General features: G+C 42.3%; 1 protein-coding gene across 3 annotated transcripts in view; it reads right to left on the bottom strand.

Moving 5' to 3' along the window:
• Positions 1–197: 197 nt before the first annotated feature.
• The window catches only part of rab27a (RAB27A, member RAS oncogene family), a 77,263-nt gene continuing 56,507 nt past the window's right edge, over positions 198–20,953 (bottom strand). For 2 of the 3 annotated variants that reach the window (XM_055661262.1, XM_055661261.1), the window contains 4 exons: positions 14,464–14,549; positions 11,805–11,908; positions 9,668–9,791; positions 198–1,444 (listed from right to left, as the gene is read on the bottom strand). In XM_055661262.1, the coding sequence (XP_055517237.1) occupies positions 1,243–1,444; positions 9,668–9,791; positions 11,805–11,908; positions 14,464–14,549 (516 nt within the window). In that variant the 3' untranslated portion in view covers positions 198–1,242. The remainder of the gene's footprint in view (positions 1,445–9,667; positions 9,792–11,804; positions 11,909–14,463; positions 14,550–20,953) is intronic. The other variant, XM_055661264.1, reaches the window with a different exon arrangement.

Here is a 20,953-nt window from a genome sequence, read left to right as displayed (position 1 = left end):
CACTGAAATTTACCAATAAAAGATTTAACTGGATGGAGTGTATTGCAGTCTGACCACTCATCCCAGCAACCTCATGGCTGGTTACTAACAAGAGACCCTCCTGTCTATTTCCCCATTTAATTCTACTCCCATTATGTGAAGACCACTATTTCAAGAAACAATATAATTTCAAACATTATGGACACCAAAACAGTAAGTTGAGGGGATTTTGTTTTATTAGAAAGGATATCCTGACAGTACTTTCAGATGATGACTTTAAAACATTGTAAATAGATAAAATTTGAGAAAAATACAATAATTTGTATCAAATTTAATTACATCTACATTCTAGAATCTTTAATTGCAATGAAATTTAGTACTCCTGAAATTTTGAACTGCAGAACACATTGGGTTTGCCATGGTAATTAAGAAATCTCTGGTAAAGTGCACTCTGACCTTGCTTTCAATTACCTAACATGTACCAAACCAAGTTTATTTTCTTTTTAAATAAAAAAGCAAAATAATATTTTTAACAAGCGTTCCATAACTCAACATCACTTAGAATCTAGTCTTTCAATCAAGTATTTGGCAGGTTTTAAACTTTTTGGCATCCCTCCAGTGTAAAAACTTGTCAATGCACCAGTAGTTATTTAGGCACATACTTGCAAGGAAGTTTAACAGTGGTTCAGAGAAAGAAAATGAAGCCTAATACATTTTTGTTTTGCTCAAATCACAAGCACCAAGAATTAGTAGCAAAGCCATAAATAATGATTCCAAGAGCAAGCGAGAATGTTTGATTTTCAGAAGCCCCACGGGTACTATAAAACAGGAGGGGTGAGGAAAGAGCATAAATGCATGATGTATCAATGAGATCCATGTAAAATCTAGATTATACAAGCACAGATTGGGCATTTTTGGCTGTTGGTCCATACATATAAAAGCTATTAAATGCAGTGGCCAAATGTGGCTTGATTGCGATTCATTTGAGAGATTTTCCACCAACCCACAATAAAACTACTGTAGGGAGTCAGCCTGACCCGACTTCCTGTAGAAACAAAGAGTACATATCAATTTACATAAGGCATCGGCAACCCCTTTCATTTAATGTTGCACAAGGTCCACAAATAAGTAAATCATTTTGTTCTCATTATACCAAAATATTAGTTTGGTGGACAGCATGCATCTAAGAAACAAAAAGTGTTCACGTCAATGATCAACAACAAAAAAAGGGGGTGGGGGGGGGAGGATTCCATACAAATCGATCTAGCAAGCACATTTGCCCTTGTCTTGATCCTCTGCATTTAGATGTTCAGTGGAGTTGTGGCCATTGGACCTGACAACCCCTTCAGGTATCCACGATTTGTCCACACACCGTTCCATGCGCTTCATGATGAGCTCCAACAGCATCTCCACAACCTTGTTCACGTTGGACGCTGTGGCTGCACTTGTTTCAAAGTAGGGTAGGCTGTGAAAAAGGGCAAGCTATTAGCTAGAGATAAAGATATATGTAAATACGCTACCTACTTACATTAAACTATTGACAACAGGACAGTGCACAAATACAGCAATGATCTACAGTCTTTCCGATCTTAACCCAAAACCACAAATTGATCCCCATTGTCAACATGCAATCAGGTTTTAATGTTTCTGAACAGCACCAAAACATTAATCCATACACGAGAATAAAAATCCAAAAAATCTGTAGATACTGTAAATACTCAACAGGTAAAGCTGCATCCGTGGAAAAGAGAGATGGAATGAATGTCTGAAGAAGGGTCTCAACACATAACGTCACCCATTAGTTCTCTCCAAAGATGCTGCCTGTCCCGCCCGCTGAGTTACTCCAGCATTTTGTATCTATCAGAATGAATTCAGGATGCATGTATCCGTTTGAGTGAAAGGCGAGACTGACAAGAAAAGCTGGCTGATGAGAGATATTAAGGCTCTGGTCAGGAAAAAGGTGACGACAAATGGCAGGTTTAAGCAGAGGGATCAAGCAAATCCCTTGAGGAATATAAGGGATGTAGGATACACTTGAAATTATGAGGGCAACAGATAGGGAAGAGATATCCTTGGAAGATAAGAGAATCCTAAAAGATTCTATCAGTATATTAAGGGCAAGAGCGTAGATAGGGGGAGATTACGTCCCCTTTAGGATCAGTGTGGTAACCGCATGTGGAACCATGGGAAGATGGCGAGGTCTTCAATGAAAACGTTCATCTGCATTTACTCAAGAAAAGAACATGGAGGTTGATGAGTTCCCCCTCCCCTATTCTGCCATCCACCTGCACTCAGGGCAATTTACAGGGGGCATTTATACTACCAGCTCGCCTTTGGGATAGGGAAAGAAACCGGAGCAACTGATGAAGCCAACGCAGTCAGAGGGCAATCACACACTGATGGGGTACAAGCTCAGGATTGGAGCTGGGGCGCTGGAGCTGTTTTAACACCATTAACCACTGCATTACTGGTACCAAATGGATGCTTCTATCCTTGGAGACTTGAGGAAAAAGGTTCTGAAATGTTCGCAAACAATTGACAAGAATTTATTCACAAACCTTTTCATACAACATCAGAGCTGACACTGGCATCGGTTGTGTTAATTGCGGTCAAAGACTGTGGCTAATTTATGTCAATATGGAAATATATATATTAAATATTAAAACAAAAGGTGCTGGCAACAATTTTAACCTTCAGATTTCATAAGCTGCTGTTTCTCTGCCTGAACTCTGCTACTGTCACAATAACAAATTATCTCCAGGTGAACTCCCGTTCACACACGCAAGGTTATTCAGTAATTTCACATCAGCACCGACAGACAATTAATTTCAAGTTAACCCCGAGCAAGCAGCAGTGAAACTATATTCACCCAGGGCTACAAACTGCTCACCCACGAGCTGTAATGGAGAGCAGAGAATACGCAAATTCTCACCAACCCTCTGGAACATCTTCTGGATATGTTGTCCCTTCCTTCCCTGTTCCTTTCTTCCCCGTTCCATCCTTCCCCAGAATCAATGCACTAGCTCGTTTTTTTTTAAAGAGGGGGTCCGATTATACACACGATCTTTCTTCACTTCCTCATCTCTACCTCTTTACATGGTTAAGCACATTTCTATAAAGCAACACCATTTGCAAGCTGATTCCGTTCAAACTCGGTGGGTTTTGCATCAGATGAGGTCTGGCTCTCCAAGGTGATACACATTTTCCTGGAGGACACAACTATAAAATGTCTGACTGAAATGAAACCCAGCTCAATGTGGCCCAACCCCTGCACACAAGCTTCCACATCTGTAATTTCTACATAGTGAAACCAAAATGTATAAAAATACCTTTTAATAAAATCTGACAATGCGCAGTTTAACCACATGTGATTTTATCTATTACAAATCTCAAATTGTAGATTACAGAGGCAAGTAAATAAATGATGGGTCTTTGTCCCAAACATTATGGAGAGCATTGTACCTCCATATAATCACCACCCTCTGTGTGAAAAAGTTGCCCCTCAGGTTCCTATTAAATCTTGCCCGTCTCACTTTAAACCTATGTCTTCTGGTTCTTGATTTCCCTCCCCTGGATAAAAGACTGTGCATTCACACTATTTATTTCCCTCGTTATTTTATACACCTCTCTAAGATCAGCCCACTGCATTCCAAGGAATAAAGTCATAGCTTACCCAACCTTTCCCCATACCCCAGGCCCTCAAGTCCTGGCAACGTAGTCATGAATCTTATCTGCATTCTTTCCAGTTTAATAACGTCCTTCCTATAACAGGCTGACCTAAACTAACACAGTGGCCTCACCAATGCATTTCACAACTGTAACATAATGTACCCACTTCTGTACTCAATGCTCTGATTGATGAAGTCCAATGTATCAAAAGCCTTCTTTACCACCCAATCTACCTTTGACAACTTTCATGGAACTGTACACCTGTATTCCTGGATCCTCATCTACAACATTACAATTCACTGTAAATATCCTGCCCTGGTTTGAGTTCCCAAATTGCAACACCTCTCACTTATCTGCATTAAAACCCATTCGCCATTCCTCAGCCCACTTGTCCAACTGATTACGATCCTGCAGTAATTTTGCCAATCGTCTTTGCGATCTAGGACATCACCCACTTTGGTGTCATCTGCAAACTTACTAATCAAGCCTTGAACATTCTCGTCCAAATCATTGATGTAAAACACAAACAGCAATGGGTCCAGCCCTGATCCCTGATGCATACCACTAGTCACAGACCTCCAGTCTAAAAAAATCTCCCACCATCTGCTTCCTTCCATGAGCTGCCTAGGAAGCAGAACCTTATCAAAGACCTTACTGAAGACCATTTGAACAAGTTACTTCTTCAAGGGTAAGCCTGACTTCTTAGGGTATGTAACTTGAACTCTGTCCCATTTCCACTCTGATTTTGACATCCTGCACTGTTCCATGAAGCTCAAGGTATGATAGACCTGGACGATGACACGTTAGCCTGGCTCGCCTCAACGGAGCTGCAGGTCTAAAAGACATATGACAGAAGAAGAAGGTATGACTTCTCACTGCTGACGCTGCAAGTGAACAATTTCAGATAACCAGCCATGATAGCCCATATCGAGCCAGCCAGTTCTGAAGAAAGGCCAACTACCTGTAACGCTACCTCAGTAAAAAGACAGTTAATTTTTCTGCCACGTACGATGAATGATATGGAACACAGGATTAGTCATCAATAGCAAAAGGAAAACTGCAGGCAGCTTAGGGACTGAGAAACCTGGCAACAGTGAGAGAAATCGCTTTATAATGCACTCATTTAAAATGCAATTCTTCACAGAAAATGAACCCATTTGGAAAATGACGCTATCACAAAAAGATTTTTTAATTCTTCTCAAACTTGGTATAATCAGAATGCAATAAGAAACATAAACACCTTGAAAGACTAGAGGGCCAAGCATTAAAAACATGAAGGTAGATTACTACCGAAATGGCGTCAAGTTGGGAAAAGGGGAAGCACAGCGGGATCTGGGGTCCTTGTTCATCAGTCTATGAAAGTAAGCTTGCAGGTACAGCAGGCAGTGAAGAAAGTGAATGGCATGTTGGCCTTTATACACGAGGAGTCAAGTATAGGAGCAAAGAAGTTCTTCTGCAGTTGTACAGGGCCCTAGTGAGACCACACCTGGAGTATTGTGTGCAGTTTCGGTCCCCTAATTTGAGGAAGGACATTCTTGGTATTGAGGGAGTGCAGCGTAGGTTTACAAGGTTCATTCCCAGGATGGCGGGACTGTCATATGCTGAGAGTATGGAGCGGCTGGGCTTGTACACTCTGGAGTTTAGAAGGATGAGAGGCGATCTTAATGAAACATATAAGATTGTTAAGGGTTTGGACACGCTAGAGGCAGGAAACATGTTCCCGATGTTGGGGAGTCTAGAACCAGGGGCCACAGTTTAAGGATAAGGGGTAAGCCATTTAGGACGGAGATGAGAAAACACTGTTTCTCACAGAGAGTGGTGAGTGTGGAATTCTCTGCCTCAGAGGGCAGTGGAGGCCGGTTCTCTGGATACTTTCAATAGAGCGCGAGATAGGGCTCTTAAAGATAACGGAGTCAGGGGATATGGGGAGGAGGCAGGAACAGGGTACTGATTGGGGATGATCAGCCATGATCACATTGAATGGCGGTGCTGGCTCGAAGGGCCGAATAGCCTACTCCTGCATCTATTGTCTATTGTCTATAATGTGTGAGGGGCAAAATGTAAAGGAGATGTGCAGAGTTTTGGTTTACATAGCAAGTCGTGTGTGGCATTTAATTAGATTAGCACGTGAACATGCAGGGAATGCTTGGACATGGATGTCATGCAGAATGAGGAGATTAGTTCAACATGACACGTTCAGCATGGACAGTGTGGGCTGAAGGGCCTGTTCCTGTGCTGTACTGTTCTATGTTTTAACATTCCTACAGCCAGTTATTTATCTACCTTGCTCAATAAGAGCACATGGAATTTGTGACTAACTTTGGCCCAGTGAATTTATTCAGAGAAAGAGTTTAGTTACGATTGAGCCAATTGATGCTTCAATAAATTCTGTAAACTTGAATTACTCCTAATTTGGTCTCCTGCATTCATGGCTTTAGCTTCACCCCAACAAAGCCCCTTCAGAGTTTCTCAAATTATAGGGCTTTACAAATCCGGTTGAACTGTGATGGAATAATCAATGTCAAAAGTTGACATACAACTCAGTCTGCTGTTAACTATAATCCCAGGCTTTTAGTTTTGTTTTCACTCTGGTTTGCAGCTTGAAACTACATACGGACTTCACAAATCAAACCTTTTCAGCAGGCTGCTGCTAAGTTTTCAAATACAAAAGTTATTGCCTCAATATTCAGATGATTGCTTATTCTTTCTCCAATACATTTGACAATGGGTTTTTTTCCTGGAGCAGAATACATTTGTGACCTTTACTGGATTGAATAGCGCAGGTTTGCACTGGGCATTTCTGCACATGATTCATACCGTCATGCCTGGTGCAATTTCTGTGCCAGTCAAGCATTGGATGACTGTGTTCCCCACGCAATCTTTCTTTTGGAAAGCCTCTGGGAAATTCGACTAATACATCTTATGTCATTGAGCACTCGTCACACCCAAGCCTTCAAACACAGTATTGGGTTGGAATGATTTTACCTCTCAGTTCTCCACTTTTCAATATCACCAAACACCACCCTAATTGTGATCACCCAAGGCACCAAACATCGCTCCCTATACCATCCGCCCCAACGATCCCCAGCTACTTACCCCATGCATCTCCCAGACACCCAACCCTTGCATGCAGCCCTCTCACTCAATCCCCTACCACCCCTCTCTCCCACAGTGTTCTTTCATCCACGACAGTACATCTTGTCAACAGAACAGCTGTTGACTCACACCACTGCAGCAGCACACCATCTAGCACAGCTCCTACATGCTCCTAAATCATGAGGAAATTTGCAATGCGTAGACGGTTTGCTAATCATTAAATATCTGTAGTCGCAATTTAAACAAGGGAGAATTTGAAGCATTTGTTAAGCTACCTTCTCCTCCCTCACACAAAAGCCAGACTGATGAACACACTCAGATTGAAGGTGCTTCACATTTTTCGAGGCAAGTGTTACTTGTATAAATGAAGTTTTTCTAAATTCCTCCTTTGCCTTTTGCCTTTTGCCTGAATATTTCCGCTTGATTGAACTGAAGCGCTCCTCCACTCTCACTGGGAAAACGTTTCCAACTAAACCCCATATTCCACAGGGATGTTGCTGCAAACATCGCAAAGTAACAGCTCTTGGAAACAACATTGTGACAATAACATTAACAGGTGAAGTAGCCATACACACATCTCCTGTACCATTCGATCAGGCAGCAGAAGCAAACACATGGGGGAAGAACATTCAGCAACATAGATTTCAAAAGAAAATGTTGGAAATGAAGAGACATTTTCCCAGCTGATATGTAGCAAGTCTCTGCAGAGGGCAGCGATGGGAGCAGAGAGGATTATTGGCGTCTCGCTACCCTTGGTACAAGAACTATTCCAGACCCGCTACCTGAAAAAAGCATTGAGCATAGCAAAGACAGACTGCACCCACTCCACACACATCTAAATCTCCTGCCATCAGGAAAGAGATACCGCAGCATCAAAGCCCGGACAACCAGACTGCTAAACAGCTTCCTTCCACAGTCTGTGAGGCTGCTAAACAGTCACTCCACCTGATTCTGCTGCTTTTGCACTGACAATTTAATAACTGTCACTGAGTAATAACCCTGGCACTGGGCTCAAGCCACTTAAATCAGCTGCCCTGGACATTTTATGACTGTTTTTTTTTTTTACTTGTATTTTAATGTTGCTTTTTTTTACCTGCACTTTTTTAAACTATTTGTACTGTTTTTATCAGGAACTGAATTGTTTTTATTTATGCGTGAAATGTTTAAGTTTTAATGTGCGATGCTCCGGGAAACGTCTTCTCCTTTTGCACTGTACAATTGTTGCTTTGCATGATGACAATAAACGGATGATAATGATGATAATGTAAACCATCAAAAGTATAAATGGACCCATTTAAAAAAAAAATTATAACAGTACTGCAAATTAATGCTCAATTACTACCTCAATTAGCCCAATCTCTATTGCTCCATTCTGTTAGAACAACTTTTCTTCAGATATTTAAGCTTTCCAAATTGTCATTGTTAATGGTCATGAATCTCTTCAAATTCACCCAACTAAGAACTTTATTGATTCAATATTCAGATCAATGGGACTCTGGAACAGATGCCGCTTTCAAGTGTTTCCAGATCATGCAACGTTACTGTGACAAACCGGAGGCTCCCGAGGCTTATTCCTGTCAAGTCCAACATTCAGATCACTGAATTTATCTGGACACACTACACAAACTCCCTGCAACATCGATCAATTGAACAAAAATATTTTTGTGTGGCCTTTTGAGATGCAGGAAGATTGGAAACAGAAGTGAAAGTTTGGTTCCTCTCGCTTCCTTGCCAATGGAAATCACCGCGACTGATCCTCTATCTCAGCATCACTAGTCTATTAATCCAATATCCCTCGATTCTTTTAATACCCAAAGATCCTCACTTGCTCCCCCCTCCTTCCAAAAAAAATGTTCTTTCTTGGTCCCTTTCCAGGAAACAAATTATGAAATCTCCTCAACCAACAAGAGAACCAACAATCCAAGTTTTCTCCCTATGGGAAAGTGGTGGGACTCAATTTAGCATCACCAAATTACCACACAATGGATCAGCACACTCATCGGGTCAATACAGCTCAACGATACACCCTCATTGCCCCCACCCTCAACATGACATCCACCCAGAATTGGAGGAGGCATACAATAGTGTCATTTAAGAGGCTCTCAGACAGACAAATGGATAAGCAGGGAATAGAGAGGTATGGATTAAGTGCAAGAAGAGGGATTTGTTTAATTTAGCATCATGTTCGGCAAGGATATTGTGGGCCAAAGGACCTGTTCCTGTGCTCTACTTTGATAGTCTCTGTTATGATCACTATATTAAAAATGTATTTAATTTAGAAAATTATTGCATGCGGAAGCTGTGATATTTACATTATTGAGTAACAGACTCCACTGACGAGAGATGCTGTGTACATCCCAATTCATGTAATTAAGCAAAGAAGAATTCAAGAAAGATCTTCCACCCAGCTCTGAAAGGCATGGCGATGTGCTGAGTTTAGTACACTCTCACCAGCTCCAGTGACCAGTGAAAGCCACCCAGCTCAAGACAGCAGCACCGCAGAGAAAACATTTCCAACGTCAAGAAAGCAATGTTTGCATTGCCACTACATTGAAGGTTGATCTTAACTGTCTTACTGAACACATAACTGGGTGATTTTCTTTCACGAAATGGGCAACTCCCGAGTTGAGGCCACTCGGTAACGAAAATTCGCCCATGCAAATTTCACAAATGACTAGCCAGAAATTTGAGATCCAGAATCCAATTCACTGATAGAGTTTGGATGTAACCATAAATAAATGCAAGATTTTCTTATCAAATTGCTTTTCCTGACACACATGTAGATGACACAATTTCGCATTATGGAAAATCGCAATGGAGACCGTTTTCGGGGATCATATCCAGCAAGATTTAGATGAAATTCAAGGACTTGTCACTAAACATACATACTTTACTCTTTACCAGTTGGGAAGATTTCACTCACCCATATTTGTCTGCCAACTCCCTGGCATCCGTTTCTTTTACAGCCCTCTGATCCTCTAAATCACATTTATTGCCGCATAATACAATATCTGGGTTTTCACAATATGCGTGCATCTGAAGCTGACCTAGAAATACATTTAGAAAAGAGAGAAACTATAAAGGATAACATTGTAATCAAAAAATATACATTATCCTCCCTCAGATTACCCATCAAGTGAAAGGACAGATACACACAGATAACTCCTGCATCAATCTCCTTGCCATGGTTTATGTTCTCCCACCAAAAATACTGACTCCCTGGAAAAAGTGTTTCTCTACACCAGCACCGCAGTGGCTTAAAAATATTTCCCTTCTCCTTCCAAAAAGTAAAATGGTGAAGTGAGTATATTTGAAAGTTAACTACATCAGCAAGAGACTTGCACCATCTCTCCAGTGCTGGTTTGTGAAATTTCATAGGATCATAAGACACAGGAGAAGAATTAGGCCATTTGGCTCATCAAGTCTACTCTGCCATTCCATCATGGCTGATCTACCTTTCCCTCTCAACCCCATTCTCCCACTTTCTCCCCATAATCCCAGACACGCTTACTAATCACAAATCTGTCAGTCTCTGCCTTAAAGAGACCCAACATAATGAACAAAAGCATAGAAATATAGAACTTTACAGCACAGGAACTGGCCAACTTAAACTAATCCCCTTTATCTGCATGCAATCCACATCCCTCCATATCATCAGACATAGGCATAGAATTAGGCCATTCAGCCCATCATCTTCTCTGCCATTCAATCATGGCTGATCTATCCCTCCCAACTCAATTTTCCTGCCTTCTCCCCTAACCTCTGATACCTGTACTAATCAAGAACATATCGATCTCTGCTTTAAAAATACTCAATGACTAGGCCTACAGCAACATGTGGCAATGAATTCCACAGATGCACCACCCTCTGACTAAAGAAATTACTCCTCCTCCCCATTCTAAAAGGTACATCCTTTTATTCTGAGTCCGTGTCCTCTAGTCCTAGAATCTCCCACTACTGGAACCATCCTCTCCACATCCACTCTATCTAGGGTTTTGTGCAAAGTGAAATCCCAGTGTATTCCACTCTGCCACCTGTGGAACAAAGTCAGAGAATAAGATGTATGGAGTCTTCACTTTCTCTATTCAAGCTGTACTTTAGCCAGTGGCTGGTGTGTGGGGTTCTCTACAGTTCACAAGTAATCCTTTTTAGGATTGTCCTGTTTTTTAAAACCATACAGGGACTTGCATTGAAACCAACTCAGATCAAAACTTCTGAACCTCTTCCACCACAGTGGTCGCCTGCCTTCCCTGGGACAAGGGGCAATAGCATGCGAACAACACCAGTTTCAGTGGGGAATCCACACAACACAGACACCGAGTGCTGCAGCCCCGTTCTAATTTTTTCAATGTTTCAGGTCCTTTGCTTTCTACATATTTTATTCATGAAGTGCAGGGGAAAAAAACCCAACTAAATTTATGGCAAACACGAAAAATCTACAGAAACTAATTAGCGCACTTGGAGATTTGGCATACATTTTATCAGCGTGCGCAGCACAGGTCAGATAAAGTCAGTGAATAATACATTTCAATCAGCTATGGACAAACTCTAAAATCCCCGATTGTCTCGGGCTTCCTTGTATAGTGAAATACCGAAAAATATCTGTAATCCTGGACACATCCAGCTCCCCTGTACAATAAGTACATACAACATGGCTGAGAAACGCTACTGAAGAAGCTGGGACGGGGGGCTTGGGATAAGTGTCTTTCAGTTTAGTTTTAGTTTGGAGATACAGCGGGGAAACAGGCCCTTGGGCCTACCGAGTCTGCACCGACCAGCGATCCCCACACATTAACCCGGTCCTACACACCACTAGGGACAATTTACATTTATACCAAGCCAATTAACCTACAAACCTGTACGTCTTTGGAGTGTCTAACAATGAAGATGGCACGATCACCATCACTGCAAGAATTGCAGCCAGGGATTAAAGTCAAATTATTAAAATACTGACAATAAAACACGAGAGGATTTTATTGACAAACACACACACATTTCAGGCTGAAGCAAACAGATGCAAGCTTGAAAAAAAGGGAAATAATTCCCCCAGCTAAACTTACTTATCCAGTTTCTGACATTGAGGAAACTTTGCTCATTTGTCAGGTCAAATAGCAAAAGGAAACCCATCGCATCTCTGAAGAAAGCAGTCGTTAGGCTGCGGAACCTGGTGGGAGAGAAAAATCCTTTGTAAGTTTGGAAAATACCGATGCAGAAGTGAAAGAAATGTGGCCATCAAGCGATAGGAGCTGCTAACTCAGGGAGCTGGAGTTGACAAGAGTTGGAGATTACCAACACAGCGACAACTGTGCTCTGGACATCTTTTCCCATCTTAATCACATTTTGCTCAGCCCCACACTCCCTTACAATAACACTTGCTTCCCCCTCCCTAGCAGTGCCTTCCCCCATCCTGCTCAATGACAATGGTCCCTTCACCAGTGTACAGAGTGCACTTTCTAAACTCAAGAAGTTGTACAGGCAATGGCTACAGCAAATAGTGCTCGGGGCCATCTCTCCACCTCTGGTGGAACCAGACTCCAGTCCAAACCTTTCAGTCATCTCTATATCAAGACAGTAAAAGCTGAATATTGAATTAAGACAATTATAAATTATATTGTAGTAGCAAAATAAAATCTAAGTGAGAGTGGGAAATGCCTTTAGGAACCTGACTACGACTTCATCTTGTGCTTTGGGCTTAATGAATAGTTGAAGGCTGAAGGTGGTAATGAACCACCAGCACGGAAACAGGCCTGCGCTCAACTCCTCTATGTGTACCAAGATACCCATCTTGGCTAATCCCATTTGCCCGTGCTTGACCATATCTTTAGAAACTTTCCTATCCATGTAACTGTTCAAATGTCTTTGAAATGTTAGTATATCTGCCTCAACCATATCCTCTGGCAGCTCATTCCATATACATATCACCCTAAATTAAAAAGATGCCCTTCAATTTTCTTTGTAGACAAAATTGCTGGAGAAACTCAGCGGGTGAGGCAGCATCTATGGAGTGAAGGAATAGGTGACGTTTCGGGTCGAGACCCGAAATTCAGACCTTCTTCAATTTCCTTTTATATCTTTCCCCTCTCGCTTAAAACCCATGACCTCTCATGCTTCATTTCCCAACCCTAGGGAAAAGGACTGTGTAAATTCACCCTATTTGTGTCCCTTGTGACTTTATACACGTTTATAAGAGGGAAGAAGATTAGACTTTATTGCCTCCCATCACAGTGAGGAATGTGGGGAATCTGCTGTGGTGGATGTTTATGTTAACCTTTATTTAGTTGTGTGTCTTGTTGCTTTTTCAGCATGTCTGTATGGTAATCCGCATATCACTGTACCTTAATTGGTGCACATGACGATAAAAGACCTTTGAAGATCACCCCTCCTGTACACCAAGAATAAAGTCTTGCCCAACCTCTCCCTATAGCTAAGGCACACAAGTCCTGACAACATCCTCGTAAATCTTTTCTACATTCTTTCCAGCTTCTCGGCATCCTCCCAAAACTGAAGACAATACTTGACAAGTGCGGCCTCACCGACGTCTTGTACAACAGCAACATAACATCCCAATCCCTGTACTCAGTACCCTGACTGATGAAGGCAAGTATGTCAAACACCCTCTTCACCACTCCGTTCACCTGTGATGCCACTTTCATAGTTATATATGGATACGCAGATTTATGGATGGTAAGTCAGCTGATAGAGGACCGACTGTAATTCATAATTAATGCAGGAATATATAAATGAGTGGTTGGCGGTTAGTGTATCTCAGTGGGCCAAAGTGCTTTTTTCCCCATTATGTATCTTCCAATGACTCCATGAAATAATTTACAATAAATACATGTTCCTTTAAGACACAAAAACCCCCAAAAGAAGAAAAAGTGCTGCAACTACGGCTAAGTTAAAGTCCGTACTCGATCAAAAGTTTAAACGTGCCACAAACAAAATGGCAGGGAAGCCCAAAGACTGGGAGATTATCAGCACTCTGAACACAAGGATCAAAGGGACTGCAGAGTGTGACAGCCAGTGAAAGCTTCTTTCAATCTGTGAAAAGAGACACAGTTTGCAGAAGTTAATGGGGTCCCGAAGATAGACACAAAAAGCTGGAGTAACACAGTGGGATAGGCAGCATCTCTGGAGAGAAGGAATGGGTGCTGTTTCGGGTCGAGACCCTTCTTCAGACAGTCTGAAGAAGGGTCTCGACTTGAAACGTCACCCATTCCTTCTTTCCAGAGATGCTGCCTATCCCGCTGAGTTACTCCAGCATTTTGTGTCTATCTTCGGTTTAAACCCGCATCTGCAGTTCCTTCTTACACATTAATGGGGTCTCTTACAGACCAACACTGCCTCAGCAACTAGGATCTATTATGGGCTTTGTTTTGTTGCACTACATACTCCAGTTTGGCACTATAATAGTCTGGTCACCTACCATTGCTGATTATTCAGTTATTGTATTATTAATGACTGTATATTTCTTTTGTTTCGTTTTTGCCTTAATGGGGCTGTAAAGCTGCAGCAAGTAAGAATTTCATTGTTCCATTGCCGGTATATATAATAATTAACTCTCCTGACTCTTGTTTCTTTGTCCAGTCATATATCAAATGAGGACAGGCCTGTGCAGTTGGAAAGCATAGTGGCATTTCAATATTAGAAGTTAAATATCATCCCCATAAATCTTAACTCGTACTGCATGAATAAACGATTTGAAAGATAAATACCCACCTCTCCTGGCCAGCTGTGTCCCAGAGTTGGAGATGAATCCGCTGCCCTCTGCCTGCACTGCCGTCTGGGCCGCTGGGCTTGTAAACCTGGGTGAGGAATGACAACTTTGATTAAAGATCACATCACCAAGTTACAACACAAGTGAGAGGAGTAACACCAAGTATCCAGAGCATGGAACATCAAACATCATAGAGTCAAACTGCATTGGCACAGGCCCCTTAGCCCCCACTTGTCAATGTTGACCAGATTTTAAAGCGGAGTTGGAGTACCTCAGTGGGACAGGCAGCAGCATCTCTGGAGAGAATTGAATGGGTGACGTTTTGGGTTGAGACCCTTCTTCAGACTGTTGTTTGTATTAGATGGTATTGGCTAGGAGAGATTGGACAAACTAGGTTTGTTGGAGGCTGAGGGGAGACCTGATAGAAGTTTTTAACTGACAATCAGAACATTTCTCCAGGGTGGCAATGTCAGATAGCTTTAAGGTGAGAGAGGCAAAGTTTAAAGGAAATGTGCAGGGCAAGTCTATTTTACACAGAGGGTGGTGGGTGTCCGAATGCGTGCGCTGCTGGGCTGGTAGTGGAGGCAGATATGAAAGTGGCATTTAAAAAGCTTTCGGATAGGCACACGATTCTGCAAGAAATGGGGGGATATAGATCATATACAGGCAGAAGAGGTTAGTTAAGCATGGTATCATGTTGGGCACAGACATTGTGGGCTGACGGGCCTGTGCTGTACTGTTTTATGTTCTATAGATAATAATTTGGAAAGTCTGAGGAAGAGAATTCTTTGCTCTCAAAGGGAGTGCACTTCAGATCTTAACCCCATGAAGAAACGTATTCACATTGTGCAATCTAGCAATTATTTAACGGAAAACCTCAATGGCTAGAAGTGGTGCTCTGCTGCCTTGCTTCCTCCAGCTCAGCTTGCTGGGGCTGAAGCTGATTACAGCTACAAGCTGCAATGGCAACTACTCCACTCACTCAAGGAGTAAGGCAGCAGCTCAGACGTGACTGGAAGGCACTTGCAAACCTTCAAACATGTGACAGGGTTGGAGACGTGGGAGCAATTCAACAAGAAACTTGCGCAGAGTACTATGCAGCCACAAGTCAATCACCAAGCTCTCCGCACAATGAGCTCCAATAGTAAAGACAGGAAAGTGGCTACAACCATCCACAAGGTACAATTTGTGAACAAGAACATAGGCTCACCTTTGGGGTCATCTTAAAAGACTTTCTATGTAAATATGTAAGAAGGGGAATGGGGGAAAGGAGAATTGTCTTCTTGATAATGCAAGATCTAGCCAACAGGTCATTGAGCCTGCTAGTGCCTGGAACTAAAGTAACATCAACAAAGAGTTGTTCATCAAGAGGTATCAAGGGCACCATTTAAATGGCACTCATGACACAAACCTCATTCCCTCAAATCATCAACCTACATGTCAAAACACACAGCGATCAAATATTTGATTAAAAAACTGCAAAATTTACCCCCAATCATCTGAGACATAGTGCGAGCTGGTGAAGAGAAAGAAGGATGCTCCAAGTACAGGTACAAGATCCGTCTGCAGCTACAACTTATGTTGATGGTTAGAAAGTAGAAACAAAGAACTGCGGATACTGGTAAATTCACAAAAGGGCACAATGTGCTTGAGTAAGTCAGCGGGTCAGGCAGCATCTCTGGAGAACACGGATAGGTGATTCTGCTCAAGACCCTTCTTCAGACACGAAGCATCACCTATCCATGTTCTCCAGAGATGCTGCCTGACCTGCTGAGTTACTCCAGCACTTTGTGTCCTTTTATGCAGATGGTTTCCTACACGCCTTGTGACTGCACTCCTTTGCATTGACAGATACAGTAATCACATCCCAGCACTAACCCTCGGTTTCCACTAGGGAGGGATACAATAGCCAATGATGAAGATCAAGAGTGTTTTATTGTCATGTGTCCCAGATAGAACAATGAAATTCTTACTTGCTGCAGCACAACAGAATATGTAAACATAGTACACAAAGTGCGAGAGAGAAAAAAAGTTCAGTGTGTGTATATACACACTCACAAGTACACACATGTACACACACACAAAAACAAACAATAGTAGTGCAATAAAATAATAATAATAGTCTATTGTAGTTCAGAGCGTATTTGAGGTTGTTTGAGGCTGTGAAGGTTCACGAAGACCAACTGATTCTATTTACTGGCTTTCCTATAAATACATTTTCCTGTGGCAATGTGATGGGCCGAATGGCCTAATTCTTCTCCTATCACTTATGACCTTAATTGTCAACTAACCCTGGCTTTTAATGTAGTTTAAGAGCATGGTTTTACCAACTACAGTGGCTTCCAACTTGCACAAAAAAATCTTTAATGATGGATTACAGTGGGAAACAAGACTGTAGTTTCCAAGGCAACGGCATGCAATAAACATTCTTTAAAATGTATTCTACTCCATTATATGTTTATAGATGAAAACCTCTGGTGATTGAGCCATCTGGGAGGCAAGTTCACGTGTAGATCCTCCTAGTTAATGGAGACACAACGTCACTCCTAATGGATCAGCCTCAGCTTGGTGCAAGCCCCTTATGGCAAGGCACCAACACAGCCCAACGCCTATTAACAAGATCATTAGTGGTGCTTAGTGAAATCAATAGAGGCAGAATGAGAACTCAACCTGCAGAGCAAAAACATTCCTCGACAAAAATACAAATATCATTTATTCGGGGCCAAAGACTAGCATTTGTGGAGGGTTAGAGAGAGGGGGGAAAATTTAGCATTAAAATGGCAAGAGAATTGCTAAACAATGTCCCAAAGCAAATACCTAGGGAGAGGGGTTGAGGGGTAGGATTAAGGATGGCAGCTCAACAACAAATCAATTTCAAGATTGGAAAGCAAGGGAAATAGTGTACACAAAGTGGAATGTATTTTTTGAAGCATAGTATTAAATACTAAACCAGGGACTTTGGTTTTAACCAGCATCTGCAATGCTTGGGAAGGAGGGAACTGCAGATGCTTGTTTAAACTGAAGAAAGACACAAAAAGCTGGAGTCAGGCAGCATCTCTGGTGAAAAGGAATAGGTGACGTTTTGAGGTGAGACCCTTCTTCAGACTGAAGAAGTCACACAATCATAGTCAGAAGAAGGGTCTCGACCCAAAACGAACACCTCCAGAGATGCTGCCTGACCCACTTTGTTACTCCAGCTTTGTGTGTCAATCTGCTGTTCTTTGTTTTTACAAGGTCTTTGGTATGTGACTAAGCTGAAAGGAAAGCAATAAGAGGGCCAGTTTTAAAATTGACAACTCACAGAGGCGGATAAATTCCATCCGTTTAGAGATTGTGGCTACAATAGTCTACATGCAGATGACTCATTTCCTCATGTGCGTGATTAAATTCTCCACTTCAATCATCTCCTCGATGTGGAATTGCCTGCAAGGCGCCCAAATAGGATTCGATTCTCTAAAGGAAGAGCAACGTTTTTCAAGCTCCCTACATTGGTGAATGAAATCTTCAAATATGAAAGCAAGGCAGGGGCTGGCGGTGCAGGGTAGTGGGAGGATGCAACTGGTAATGTAATTAGTGCAGAGTGGCCCATGAATGTTGGTGCTCCAATTCCAGGAGACTCCAAGTAGAACTTGTCCAAGGCACAACTCCACGATGTGCCTATGCAAAACCTCAAGCTGTGATATACAGCAGGGAATGGAGCATTGATCCCAATAGTTTAAATTTGAAGAGGACACTAAAGTGAGTGGTATTTAGATGGTTGTCAAAAATTGCAGCAGGATCTCAATCGGTTTGGCAGGTGGGCTGAGAAATGGTTGATGGAATTCAAATACAGAGATGCAATTCAATGCGAGGTGTTGCATTTTGGAAAGTTGAACCTGGGCAGGACCTACACAGTGAATGGCAGGGCTCTGGGGAGTGTTGTAAACAGAGGGATCAAGGCGTGCTGGTACAGAGTTCCTTGAAAGTGGCATCACGGATAGATAAGTTGGTCAAGGTTGGTCAACTTTATGTACGTTGGCCTTCATCAGTCGCAGCATTGAGTTTAGAAGTTGGGAGGTCATGTTACAGTTATACAAGACATCGGCGAGGCCACATTTAGAGTATTGTGTTCAGCTTTGGTTGCTCTGTAATGGGAAAGATGCTATTAAGCTGGAACAGGTGAAAGAGAAGATTTATAAGGATGCTGCCAGGACTCGAAGGTCTGAGCTGTAGGGAGACATTGTGCAGGCTAGACCTTTATTCCTTGGAGGGCAGGAGGTGATCCTATAGATCATGAGAGGAATAGAATGGGTAAATGCTCAGAGTCTTTTACCCAGAGTAGGGGGATCAAGAAGCAGAGGACATAGGTTTAAGGTGTTGGGTGTATGGAACGAGCTGCCACAGGAGGTAGTTGAGGCAGATACTATCACAGTGTTTAAAAAAGATTTGAAGGCTCATGGAGAGAATAGGTTGAGAGGGATGTGGGACTGGTGACTAGTGTAGATGTTGGTCGGCATGGGCAATTTGAGCCCAAGGGCCTAATTCCACACTGTATGATTCTAGGACTCCAATAATTTCCCGCTTAACTTGGCAAAGAGGTTGGAGTGGGAGCATGCCAACAAGGGTCTGCAGCAGCAGAGGCACAACTCAGATGAGTATAGTTCCTGGAACTGCAGGAATTAAAGAGATGTGCAAAGATGGGGAAAATGTACATTGCAGATGAAGTTGATGGACTGAAAAACAGCAACTGAAGAGATATCCCTGTATAACCACCCTGTCTCAAGCAGTTTAAGGCCACATCCAATTTATTTTCAGTTTTGCAAAGATTCAGATTATTAATCCAAGCGGGAAAGAAAAAAGATGAGAATTCAGATACAGAGACTAGGAAAAACAGAAATAGGACTGCAGAAAACAGGAAGGATAAGATACCAGGAGGGGGATAGCTTCTCAACCACAATACCAGTCAAAGTTTAGTGTGGCAGTTCAGAGGTGGAATGAAGATTATACGAGCATTGATACATTAGTTAGGTTGAGGCAAGAAGTCAGTCAACCTTAAGCACCTATTCAACCTTTCAATGTGTGAGAGGATTGCAGAGCTGAAGATCAAAGTCCACCTAATATCATCCCCAAAACGGAGACAATTCCCAGAAAGAGAGTTCATTTTTACTCTATTTTTAAGCTATTTCAATTCTGAAGAAAGCCCTCAATTCCATTTATTGTGTAGGAAACACTGAGCAAAACCTCTCCCTTATCATGTCTCATACATTTGCTAAGCTGATTGCCTGAGGACTTACCAACAATGTACCCGATCGTCACGAGTTTCACTATGAAAATAAACGCATTGGGACAGCACCACCGCCTCCACACAAGCCACAACACAAAGCGAGTCTTCACCAAAACTATCGCCCAGACAAGTCCTGCTTTCTTCTTTAAGGGCTCATGAAGCAGAAAATGACCAGCGTTTCTGGCACAATGGGGAACACATCCCCAGCACACACAATGTGAGTGGACTGTATAGTCATACAGCATAGAAACAGGCCCTTCGGCCCAACTTGCCAATGCCCGACCAAGATGCCACATCTACACTAGGCCTACGTGACTGTGTTTGACCCATAGTCCTCTAAACTTTTGCTATCCATGTACCTGTCCAAATGTCTTTTAAAATGTTGTTGTCGTATCTTCCCGCAACTACCTCTTCTGGCTATTCGTCCTATATACCCACCACCCTCTGTGTGAAAAAGTTGCTCCTCGGGTTCCTATCAAATTTTTCCCCTCTTACTTTAAACCTATGTCACCTGGTTCTTCATTTCCCCACCTCTGGGCAAAAGATTCTGTGCATTCCTATCTATGCCCCTCATGATTTTGTACACCTCTATAAAATCACCCCTCAGCCTCCTCCGCTCCAAGGAATGAAGTCCTAGCCTGTCCAACCCTTTCCCTCTAGCTCAGATCTATCAGGTCCCGACAATTGTCTGCTCAGTTGAACATTTCACAAGACAGGCAGCACTCACATTCTCTGTCAGGAGACTGCTCTCTGGTTACAAAGCAGACAAAGTACAGACAGTTACACTTTTTACAAATGAGGGCCATAGTTTTTAAAAGCTAAAATGGAGGACAACAAATCCACAACAGGAGTTTCAGTCCGAGTAAAAGACTCACATTGCGTGCAAATTCAATGAGAAATGTTGTTTCTGTACGTCACCCACCCTTAGAACTGCTCACGGTCATTTTAAACATGGGCTTTTCAACTTAAAATTGTTTGTATTTATCTTACCAAACACTTGGCAAAACTTTGGCCAAATTGTAAAGGTAGTTGGCAGATTCTCTCTTCCAACAAAGTAACCATACTTCAGTGGTATAATTCTTCTAATGTGTTATGGATAAAGAGGCATGGACTATTCACCACCCTTCCTCTTCCTCTTCCTCGCCCACAGAAGGCAGTGGCATCATTCTGAGCTATTAAATCTACTGTTGGGCAGCACTGACTAGGCCCAGGAGCTAGTTTAACACTGA

The sequence above is a fragment of the Leucoraja erinacea genome, chromosome 33 (genome assembly GCF_028641065.1).
Source record: "Leucoraja erinacea ecotype New England chromosome 33, Leri_hhj_1, whole genome shotgun sequence".
NCBI lineage: Eukaryota > Metazoa > Chordata > Chondrichthyes > Rajiformes > Rajidae > Leucoraja > Leucoraja erinaceus.
This window is presented reverse-complemented; position numbering and strand designations above follow the sequence as displayed.